The following is a 12,132-nucleotide window of genomic DNA, read 5'->3' on the forward strand; positions in this document are numbered from 1 at the left end:
GATATTTATTAAGATGGGTATTGAAATAATATATTTAGTGATCTTACTATATTTAATTAAATAAATTTTAGAAGAAAAAAAAGTTGAACTGAAAATTAAGAGTAAGAGTAGATTCTGTAAATATAAGATATAGATAAAAATAAATTAAGTTTAAATTTGATGATAAACTATAAATATATATATATATATATATATAAGAAAATTAGACAAATCCTAGAAAAATGAGGTAGAGAGAAATTCAGTAATTGAAAAAAAAAAAAAAAGTTGAAATTTAAAATTAAAAAATAAGATAAGACAAGCTTGAAAAGAAAAATAAAATCTAATATAACTCTAATAACAGAAGAAATGGAGAGGGTAATAATTAAAAAATTAGATAAGAGTGAAATGCCACTTATAATTTTTTAAAATTCGTAAAAAAAAACTAAAATAAAATCGAGGTAGTATGTTAAAAATCATATAAGATTTAAGTGTCACTTATAATTTTTTAAAATTTAAATTTTGTGTAGTTAAAAAATAAGCAATTATGTTATCTTATTATACAAATTTTAACTCTATTTTGTGTCTACTACCTACAATTTAATCAAATTTTGTCTTCTAAAGCTACTTAATTGAAATAAAAAAGAATAAAAAATTATAAGAATATAGAAAGTGAAAATCAGATAAAAATAGAATAAACTTAATTAAAAATCAAAAGCAAGAATCGATCCTGTAAATATAAGATAAAGATTAAAAAAAAAATCAAATGCAAATTTGAAGATAAATTATACGAATATAGAAAGAGAAACTTAGATAAATTGAAAAAGTAAAAGAGAGCAAAAAAAACATAATATGAGATTTAAAACATGTGCTTCTTTTCACATAAGATGCTAAAAATTTTGCATAATTGGTTAAATCACCCGTTTAATTTCTTTAGAACGATATTTTTGTTCTCCAATCTTTTTGTCTAATTTCATATTGTCATAGAAGTTAGGTTTTGAGATTTATAAATTTATTTATTTATTTATTTCATATATCCTTGGGTAAGACATAAATTGATGAAAAAATTTGAATTAGAGTCAAACTCATCTTTTATTTTTAAATATTTTGAAAATCTTTTTTCTTTAAATATTTTAAAAATCTTTTATATCCATGTCATAAGTAATTAAAAAGTGAAATAAAAAATATAAAAAAAGATAAGAACAAATAGGAAAATAGAATGAGAGAAGAATGGATGTGCCACGTAGGAAAGAGGTTCATGAGATGTTAGGATTGAGAGTTTTGTTTTGATGAAGAAATTTGAATTAGAGTCAAACTCATCTTCTGTTTTTAAATATTTTGAAAATCTTTTATCTTTAAATATTTTGAAAATCTTTTATATCCATGCCATAAGTAATTAAAAAGTGAAATAAAAAATATAAAAAAATCTTTTATATCCATGTCATAAGTAATTAAAAAGTGAAATAAAAAATATAAAAAAAGATAAGAACAAATAGGAAAATAGAATGAGAGAAGAATGGATGTGCCACGTAGGAAAGAGGTTCATGAGATGTTAGGATTGAGAGTTTTGTTTTGATGAAGAAATTTGAATTAGAGTCAAACTCATCTTCTGTTTTTAAATATTTTGAAAATCTTTTATCTTTAAATATTTTGAAAATCTTTTATATTCATGCCATAAGTAATTAAAAAGTGAAATAAAAAATATAAAAAAAAGATAAGAAAAAATAGAAAAATAGAATGAGAGAAAAATAGATGTACCACGTAAGAAAGAGGTTCATGAGATGTTATGATTAAAAATTTTTAATTTTTTAAGAAATCACTACATTTATTTATAAAAATAATATAGATTCGTGTATACATGTGAGAAATTTAATCATTTATTTGGTGAAAAGTTAATAACTTCTAACATTTTCCATAATTTTATTGACAGATCGTCGGTACTAGCCACCGCTCATCCCTACATACATGGAAAGTGCATAGGGAGACGTAAACGTCATAATCCAGGTCGAACAGAGAGAGAGGAGAGAGAGAGAGAGAGATAGTGGTGGTTTTAATTTCTTTTTCCTCAAAATTCAAAATCCTAGATTACGCATCTCAATTTATTACTCTCCCACTAATGATATACTAATAATCCCTATACTCAACCTCATACCCTCGTTTCCTCTCCAATTTCCCTAGAAAATTCGTTTAATTTTCTCGGTTCTAGGGTTTGGAGGTACTTCACAGTGAAAAAAATTCCCTTTTTTTTAAACTCTCGAATTTTCATTTGCCTTTTTTTCGAGTCGAGGAAAATGAGTAGTAGAAAGGAAGAAGAGCGGAACGAGAAGATAATAAGGGGTCTCATGAAGCTTCCCCCCAATCGCAGATGCATCAATTGCAACAGCTTGGTGAATATTCTCTCACTTTGTTTCATTTTCCATATGGGTTTCTTGGGTAGTTTCTCTGTTGTTAATTAAGCGTTGGTTGTTGTTGCGTTCTGTCAAATTTGTTTGGATGCTGAGAAAATGTAGTGAGGGAATCAATATTCAAAATTTTGAATCTTACATATGCACACCCAAATGATTGGAGCTTAAATAAAAATCAAAATAAGCTACTTTTAAAGATATAAAATTGTTATTGAAATCACCACCCAGAAAGGGACCTCTATTCCACTGTGCCTATTCACAACTATTTGACTCGGCTGACTTGAAATTTTGTTCATTTATTGATATTGCTATTGAAACTTAAATGTGAGATCCAAAGCCTATGTCTTTCTCTATTCCCATTTTTCTTTTTTTTTGGCAAATGCGTGTCAACATTATTTTCTTTTGCTCTGGCGACAGTACTCTTTTTTTTCTAATTTTTTTTTGTTGTAACCAGTAACATTAGTCAATTTCATTTTTTTGGGGGTGTGGAAGGTTCAGTATTTTTTTTAGGGTTCTTCGTTGCCCCTCTTATTTAATTTTCGTTGGATGATTCATGTCACATTAATTATTATGATGTTAATTTGTCTGCAGGGACCTCAGTATGTTTGTACGAACTTTTGGACATTTGTTTGTATCACATGCAGTGGGATACAGTGAGTTTTTATTTATTTATATTTCAGTTCATTTGATTATTTTTGATTTCATTATTTATAGTTATGGGTATATTCAGGAAAAGACGATCTTGTGTTCTATACAATGGATTGTTTGGTTTTTTCGCTATGGACAAAATAAGTTGTTATATAACTTTGTTTTTACTAAGACAAGACATCCTACTTAGCTTTTTCAGTTACTTCCCAAATTTGCTTTGATAAAATTGGACAGTAAAGTAATCAGATGGTAAATTTGATTTAGATACCTTAAAGAATTTGACATATTTGTAATATAACTTCAACGGATTCATTTTAATTGTAAATGACTAGATAGTGTCATTTATTTTAGGCTGCATTGCCCTTTGTTTTATAGTTATGACTTTTATTTTATAACGTTCCTCCAAATCAAATGGGTATAACTTTCCTCTGAAGGTAACTTAAAAGGTTTATAATGGTAAATATTTTTGGGATCGCTAAATCACCATTTTATAGTGAAAATGTACCATGTTTTGCAATGTGCATTCTAAAAGTAAATCGCAATGTGTTAATGTTTTTTGGTAACATTGGTTTTGAGGGGTGGCAGTGGTCAATGGTGGAGAGCAGGGGAGGGTGGAGAAGGGGAAAGTAAAGGGGGAAGTGAAGGTTTAAGTGTTGTGAGATCACATTTTAGTGGATGATGTGCTAGGTTTTGATTGGGAGAAAACTGTTTTTTTAATGAGTAAAACGGACCAAATTGGGAAAGTCGTTGCTTAAAGGACCAAAGTAGAAAGGGCCTATACTTTAGGGAGTGAAAAACTAAATTACTATATTTTCGTGGATTGTCTTGGACTAAATCAGGAGCGTTGAGTGGGTGTTTGGGATTATATTTTTTGGTGGCTTTTTGGCTTTTTAGGAGATAAAAAATTAATGGGTGTGTTTGGTTTGGGTTTGTAGATTAGTTTTTGAGATAAAAAGTACGAAAACTTGTTTGGTTTACTTTTTTTCCGAAATGGTTTTGGAAAATTGTTTTGAGAAGAGAGTTTTAAAAAAGTGATTGATTTGATGTGTATGAGAGAGAGAGAGAGAGATTTTGGAAAGTAGGTAACCAAACAAAATTTTGAGATTTTTTTTGAAAAAATTTGTTTGGTTTGATTACTCTTAAAAATTTGTTTGTAGAGAATTTTTTCCAAAATTTTTTCTGAAAAACAAACCAAACAAGGCCAATGTGTTTGGGAATGGCTTTTTAGTTGTATGGGAAAGCATGAATGACTGATGTCATACTTTTTTTTGGCTTGAATTTCTTGTTTTACTCCTATGCACTAATGAGGGTAGTTTGGTCTTTTCAAACTAGTGCACTGGATTGTAACAATTGATAACTTAGGGGTTGTTTGGGATGATCTAAATAAGTGTACTTTTTGACTTTTTATGAAATGTGGGTTGGATTTGGGTTAGGTTTGAAGTGATGTGTTAGAGAGGTGATGTTAGGAGTTGTTTGGGGTGTCCTAAATAAGTGCACTTTTTGTCTTTTTGGACTAAAAAATTGAGAAAAAAAATATGGATGTTTGGGTTAATTTTTTGACTTTTTATGGAAAAATGTGTAATAAAAAATTGTAAAAATTGGTTTGTAGGGAAAAATTAGGATTGGGAGTTGTGCAGCCGTAATTGTTGATTTTTGGTGAATAGTGTTAACTTTTTAACTTTTTGAGTAACTTTTTGACTTTTTGACTTTTATGGACTTGCCAAACTTGGCCTAAGATAATGTGAGCTAATATCAATTGGTTTGAAGTTCAACATTCCTCCATTTAAATTTGTCTCAGTTTTAGCCATTTTCAACCGTGGTTACTCTACTGGTATAGAAACTTTAGGTACTTTGAATTTTGAAATACATTGATATACGCTAGGGATGGCAACGAAGTGGGTTTGGTTGGTAGACCCCTTTTTGTGACTCCTTTTATTTAGAAGAGAGCCTGAACATGATTCTTTCCCAACCTCATGCCAATGGAGGGTGGGGAGGCATGCCAAACTCAAATGAGGGATGTTGGGCTCCTGATAGATTGCCTACAATAATATTTAAAATTGATTTATTAAATTGTGAAAACACTATTGATGGAGGCCCACTTGGCATTGTCATAGTCACGTTGGAGTTAACATTGGAAAGGTTTTTTTGTTGTGGTGAGAGAGTGAATGAAGCTTTGGTTTTATAAGGAATTTGGTTTATGAGACTCTCCTATTGTTTTGAGATGGGACACAAGTGGCGTGAGTTCCTTAAATGCAACCACAAAAGTATGTTGTTTAGGAATGTTAGTCGCATGTCTCTCCTCTTTTTTGCCTCACTTCGAATTCACAATAGCTATTACATGCTTATATTTAATAATATAGACAAAAGCCAAGCAAAAGCTTGTTTGGATGTTGGGAAACCTTGATGAAGTGGGGTCGGGATGGTTGGTTTAGTCCGATCCCTATTCCAAATGCTGTTTGGGTTAACCCTTTAATTCTTTCCCCACCGCCCTAATTCCAAGCATCGCATCCCCATCTCAATAGGGGCCAATTTGGGTGGGTTACCTTATCTTCAAATTAGAATTAGATTACCATCCTAATCAAGTTTTGTGGTTGGGTTAATATCCTGTGAGAAGCATAAATTCTAAGGATATGCAACTTAATATTTGATGTAGAGCATGTTGGCAAGAAAAGAGGCCAATTTGTACTTTCACATAGAGTACACCTTACACATTAAGTAACCATGTTTATGTTCAATTTGACTTATAATTTTATTACATTATAGGTTGGTATACTAATTGTTGTTTTATTAGAGTTTAGTAGTAAGTGTATCTTAGTAATTCCAAATTTGCAAGTGTGAACTTTAACATGGTTCCATGGGTGTTATTTTGGGTCAAATGATTTTTTGGGGTATTATATGTAGTTTTAATAGTCAATTAGTAAAAGTTTCTTATTCTTTAGCAGTCCTAGTAGTACCTGCCCATAAAAAATTTATGTCAAAAAGGGTGACTTATTGCACATGGCTTTCACTAAAGCGGGGTCTGGGGAGAGTAAGATGTATGCGACCTTGCCATTCACATTTTAGGGAAGACTGCATCTGTGGTAATGACAAGCCTTATTGTTGAGTCTATTGATATTTACGTGGTGCTTCTATTTAACAGAGTTGAGTTATAAAAATTTGAAATTGTGTTTGTCTAATTTCCTTAGCCCTTGTGAGGTTAATTCGTTCTTTTTTTCAATGCAACGAAAGTTCTGTAGACGTGGAACCATTCACTACCCTTCAAATTCTCTCATTAAGCTCAAAAAGCCTACCTAATCAAGCTAAAATCAAGCCCAATCCTTTCTTGTGCCGTTTGGCCTTGAACATTATATGAAGAATTTAAATATTTGTTGTTCATAGAATTTGATTTGACCACCTAATCTCTGAAATCCAGCGATTAACTTCTTTGGGAACCAAGACAATTCCAACCTTGAATTGAATCCCACCTGAAACTCAACCAAATATTTTTCTTTGCTCCAAACCCACCATAAAACATAGTTGTTGGCAGTTTTAGTTTTAAGTTTCCAGAAAGCTGTCTTACCATTTATAATTGTTTATGTACTCTTTCTATTCAATGAAGATGAGTTGTGAGGTTTTGAAATTGTGTTGGTGTAATTTTGCCAAACCCTTGCGATGGTTAGTCATTTCCCCCCTCTTTTCCCTCCTCGTTGTCTTTATGAATAGCAAAAGTACTATTCCTGTGTTACCATTCACAACCCTTGCACATTCCCATATTCAGCTCAAATCAAACTAAGCCCTTCAATTTAACTCCATAAACCTGACCTGTTTTCTGAAAATCTAGTAATCTGTCACTTCAGAATCGGAGTCAAATTTCACTTATTTTAGTCTAGAAACTTAGAATCTTTCTTCTGTCTTGATAAGCCGAAAATGTACTAGCATTTTTTTTCGATAATAAAATCAATTGTAGGCGGCCTTACGCTATATTTCCTAAAGCTATTGTGCCTCAGTATTCTTAATGCTAAAAAATTTCGAGTCTTTGTTTTCATTTTCCGTTGGTTAAAATTCTCTATTAGATGATATAGTTTTGACCTTGGCACTCTTTGCTGATTTTATTCCTTTGAAACTTCACTTTAATATCTATTCACATTATGTGTGTTGCAGTCGTGAGTTTACTCATCGCGTGAAGTCTGTATCCATGGCTAAGTTCACTATCCAGGAAGTTGAGGCTCTTCAGAAAGGTGGTAATCAGGTATAAGTACTGTCAAAATTTTTCTCTGTGAGTGGCAGGGGTTTAATTTTTTCACTGATCAGACATTCGCTTCGCTTTGTTCAGCGTGCTAGGGAAACTTTTTTGACAGATTGGGACCCACAGAGGCAGAGACTGCCTGATAGCAGGTGCAAGATGCAGAATTTGTTGCACTGTTTCTATGCAATTTAGCATTGCTAAAATGGAAATTTTAATCTTGTATTTGTCTTGCAGCAATGCTGATAAAGTTCGGGAGTTTATAAAGAATGTTTATGTGGATAGGAGATACGTTGGGGGAAAAAACTCTGACAGGCCTCCAAGAGATATGCAGGCAATCTATTCCTAAACCAATATTACTTGTAAAAATGAAAAAGATGAATTCTTATCCAAATTGATAATTACATTTAGCATAGGATAGTTTGGAAATTTCTTTTTTTTTTTTTGTTGAACTAACAACCTTTTTGATTGTCCTCGTCTTTCCAGTAAATTTTCTTGCTTCATTTTGTGGGCTAATCTGTGGTAATTTTAAATGAAATTAACAGAACCCTAGGCACCATGAAGATGAGACGAGACGAGCCAGTTCATATCACTCTTATTCTCAAAGTCCACCATATGACTATCAATATGAAGAACGTCGTTATGGAAAACCAGCCCCTGTACTTACTAGGAAGCCTGGTTCAGATCGGGGCCTTTATGAAGGGAGAATCTCTAGTTTCTTCAGTCCTAGTCGTTTTAGTGACCAAACGAATGAGGACAGGTTTCCAAATGAGGGATCAAATCCCAGAGCTTCAGACTATTCCGTGTCTAGTGCCGGTGATCCATTCAAGTCAGATACCCAGTCACCAAATTTTCAAAGAGACATTATCAGTCCTCCTTATCAAACTTCAAGGGATATCTTAAATGAACACATTCAACGTCAAACAATGAGTACATTCTCAGAGTCAAACACCAAGACAGATGCAGACAGGGTTCACCGTCCACAGGTCTTGTTATTCTTACACCTCCTTATTTTTTCAACCATTGTTGTCAAATTGTGATTTGTTTTGCTAAAATAGTGGATTGTGAATGTATCAAATTTTGACTCGTAAGATTCAATTTATTTAATATAATATATAATTTTTTATATGTATATATATAAAAAATACAGTGTTTAAAATGAAGTAAATATCAATATAACTAAATTGTATTTTGTATTTACATATTAAAGCACGTATTTCGATAAAAATTAATTGATATATATATATATACATATTTTTTATTTCTTGATAGAGAGGGAAAAACACCGTCGTTTCATGCATTATGTAAACAAATAAAAAAAAAAAGAAAAAGAAAAAAGAAAAAAAAGAATTGAATTGTAGTGAATCATAGTGAATTGCAAATTGAATCACATGATATACTCAATTTTTTATTCAACAACACGGTTTGAATCATATTGGTTGAAACTCATATCGAATTCTAACAACCATGTTTTCAACAATGATCTGTTGGTAGTCTTGTTTGAGGTGTATCTTGATACAAGTTAAGCATTATGAATGCAATACAGTTGATGACTTCATCTTCTTTATCTGTGTAGTGTGCATGAATTCCACCAAATGACAGCCGGATATGTAGATTAGGGCAGATTTAGCAGGAGTTAGCAGCTTTTGTATTTGATGCATTGGATTACATCAAAACTGGCATCACAATAATTTCCTGTCAAGTGCTTCTTTTTTTTTTTGTGTGTGTTAAACTTTTTTGTTTTCTCCCTCATTTGACCACTTAGATTTTATTAAGCAAGTATATATCAGATTGTGTGGCCTGCAAACTATTTCATGGTTACAGTAAAATTGAATCTACTTAAATTGGAAATATGAGTACCTAGAATGATAAATGGACTGCTATTATAATGGATGTTTATCCTAATTTTTCCTCTCAAGAGTTCTGTAGTACATTGTAAAATTGAATTTTATATCAGGTTTTTAAACAATGTTTTGGTTGTTACAATGCATATCTAAAGTATCAGATGGTTTCCGTCAATGTCTGTCTTGCAGATTCTTTTTTTTAAAAAAAATAATCTCGACATTGCAAAGGGTCATCATTTCCAAGATTCCGATGAAGATTTGATTGTTGCCATGCAAGTTTAAAACTCACATTTGTAAATGGTTTTTTGTCATGTGGACACCCTGTCGGAAACTTTATAGAAGAAATGACTTGAATTCTTCTTCAACATCTGTTGGATATTATCACAATATAATCTGAAGGAATATCTCTCTACAGAGATCCTATTGTGTTGCGATGGTCCTTGTAAAATTTTGCTTTACCTGCCCTGATGAATTTGACTTGTGATTTGAGGATATTTCACTACTAATCTTTAATTCTTCCTGGGGACACTCTCACGTACAATTTATACTTCATCCCTCCCTCGTGAGTGGAGCCACTATCTTACTTATCTGTGTTAACAGTCTTCTGAACTATTTGCCTCTTTTTTTCTCCTTGTGAAAGATAGGTTTCTCCTGAGAGGGGTTCGGATGGCTCTTAGATACAATTATGCTTTCATATTTTAGGAGGACATTTAGTGTGGATCCACTTCTCTTTAAATTGCCTAGCTGGAGGTTTTCAGCATAGCCTTATATAATGATGTGTCTGTGAGTAGTTGTTGGAGCTTCTATTTCCACACATGGTTTCTTACTAGTGCACACATCTTTTTTGTTCGGAAATCAAAAATTAACTCCCAAACAAAATTATTTGATTCAGTCAGCTGTATCTTTGGTTCAGAAGTTGATTTCTGAACATAACTATTTGCTTTGGAAATCAACTTCTGAACCAATGAGTTTTGTTCAAAAATCAACTTCTGTACCAAAACTTCAGAAATTGTGTGTGAACTGAGATAATGCGGTGTGTGGAAATAGAAGCTCCCACAGTTGTTATTGATGATTCAAATTCTAGAGTTGTGGTCCATAAGAAAAAGTGCAAGTTTTTGACGTGGAATCACTGTAAGCATGATGAAAATATCATGTAATGTGAAGTTGAGGTTGTGAGCTGATGTTACTGAATAACTTTTATGAACTCTGGCATTCCCTTTGAAATCTTTCTTCTAATTATGATGGTCATTGTCAAGACTCTCCTCTGTCAGCTTATTTAGAAATCCTGATTCTTTAGAAGGTGGGTTTTTGCGCATTGGCAGGTGCTTGGAAAATGCTACTGAATATTGAATCATTGATAACCTCATTGCTGGAAATGGACAGACCAGCTGATGTTTGCTCACTTTGAGAATGTGCACAGCATTGTAAATCTTATTTGTTGCTATTGCTGTCTAAATTGTGCAGTACTTTTTTTTTAGCTGGTATTTGGTCACTTTGAAAAGATTAGAATAAGATGAGTTCTCTGGTATAGAATTAGAGATCTATTATGTGGATTCCAACGGATTCTTCAGTCATTAATTTAGTGCCTTTTTTGGTCTCTGCCACAGTTGATAGACATTGGCCTAAATGTCAATTTGGACGTTGTGTACACATTTTACAACTTTTGCATGCATGCTTCTGGTTATTAACATGAATTTATGTCTAATTGAAAAATTGATAAAATGTGGTAGAAAAGATTACTAGATGATCAAAATGTTTATTGTTTTTGTCTGACATATGGGTGGAAGCAATTATACGAAGATAGTGTAAATTTTGTTAGCACTATATTTATCCCTGTGAATATGTTAAATTGTGGTGTATGCATAGGCTGCGTAGTTATTATTTTATTGGTTATAAGGTAGTGTTTCTTCATTTTGTTAATGGTGTTTCTTCACCTATCATCTGACATTTCTTTACCCTTTTATTTAGAGAACTGCATCTTCAGGCAGCTTTGGATCATTTGACAGCAATTCCATGTCTCTCAAGTCAGTTAATTCAGTTAGTTTAGTGGATATTGCCTCAGAATCTGAGCAATCTGGGACCAACCAGGATAAACAGTATGCTGATCCCCCTTTACAACAATCATCAGTGTCTGGAAATTTTGGTGGCTTGGACCTGTTTAATGCACCATTTGCGCCACAAATTGTTCCTTCAGCTTCGGCCATTGATTTGTTTCAGTTTCCAGCGACACTATCAACTCCTCCAGTAGATTTGTTTCAGCCATCTTCTATTGCTTCAGTTCCAACTTTGCATGCTCATCAACCGTCCCAAACAAATCCCTCATCTTTAGATCTATTCGCTGATATGCCTCATCAGCAGCCAGCAGCAACCTTGGATAAAAAATCACCAGATGAGGTTGTCCCGAAGAATGAAGGATGGGCCACGTTTGATTTGCCTCAACACATGGCATCTACTCAGGGCATTGGAAATTCTACAACTGCAGTAGTACCTCCTACCGATGGAGGTTCTTTGGGAATGTTTGACCCACATTTACTGCCATTTACAAGCCTGCAGTGGCCAGCATTTGAAGATAGTAATGCTCATGTGCCTTCATCAATCACCACTCTATGGCATGAGACCCCGGATAATGTTCAATCTGCCAATAATGCAACGAGAACTCAAGTAAGTGATCTGACGTGACAATGTAAATGTGCTCTTCTGAAACTTCTCAGAGGTGTTGAGATCTATTAGGAAATCTTTTGCTTGGTGCGTGGTCATTCTATTCAAGCTGAGTGATAGGCTCCAAATTTGACGGATAAACTCAAATGGCTTTGAAATGTAACTTTTCAATTTTTTTTTTTTTTTCTTTCAAGCAGGCATGGAATGCTTTTGAAGATCCCACTGGAGTCATACCTCACGGGAGCATTCAACAAAGTAGTGAAGAAATTGCTGTGCATGCACCTTCTACAACTGTGAATCAGTATTTGGGTGTAAGAGTCTCAGAGGTTACATGATTGCTCTAGCAATTCTGAGGAGATTTTTTCTTTCCTTGTGCTCA

The 12,132-nt window shown here is 32.9% G+C and overlaps 1 protein-coding gene across 2 annotated transcripts in view; it reads left to right on the forward strand.

The window, feature by feature from the left end:
- Positions 1-1,849: 1,849 nt before the first annotated feature.
- ZIGA4 (ARF GAP-like zinc finger-containing protein ZIGA4) overlaps positions 1,850-12,132 on the forward strand; it is a 35,846-nt gene continuing 25,563 nt past the window's right edge. Inside the window, exons 1-8 of one of the 2 annotated variants that reach the window (XM_082898853.1) lie at positions 1,850-2,363; positions 2,973-3,034; positions 7,170-7,257; positions 7,342-7,403; positions 7,489-7,585; positions 7,797-8,237; positions 11,064-11,756; positions 11,951-12,064. In XM_082898853.1, coding sequence (XP_082754979.1) covers positions 2,268-2,363; positions 2,973-3,034; positions 7,170-7,257; positions 7,342-7,403; positions 7,489-7,585; positions 7,797-8,237; positions 11,064-11,756; positions 11,951-12,064 — 1,653 coding nt within the window. In that variant the 5' untranslated portion in view covers positions 1,850-2,267. Of the gene's footprint in view, positions 2,364-2,972; positions 3,035-7,169; positions 7,258-7,341; positions 7,404-7,488; positions 7,586-7,796; positions 8,238-11,063; positions 11,757-11,950; positions 12,080-12,132 lie in introns of both variants that reach the window. The other variant, XM_082898852.1, reaches the window with a different exon arrangement.

This window comes from Camellia sinensis, chromosome 12 (assembly GCF_055761805.1).
Source record: "Camellia sinensis isolate YWXY chromosome 12, ASM5576180v1, whole genome shotgun sequence".
Taxonomy (NCBI): domain Eukaryota; kingdom Viridiplantae; phylum Streptophyta; class Magnoliopsida; order Ericales; family Theaceae; genus Camellia; species Camellia sinensis.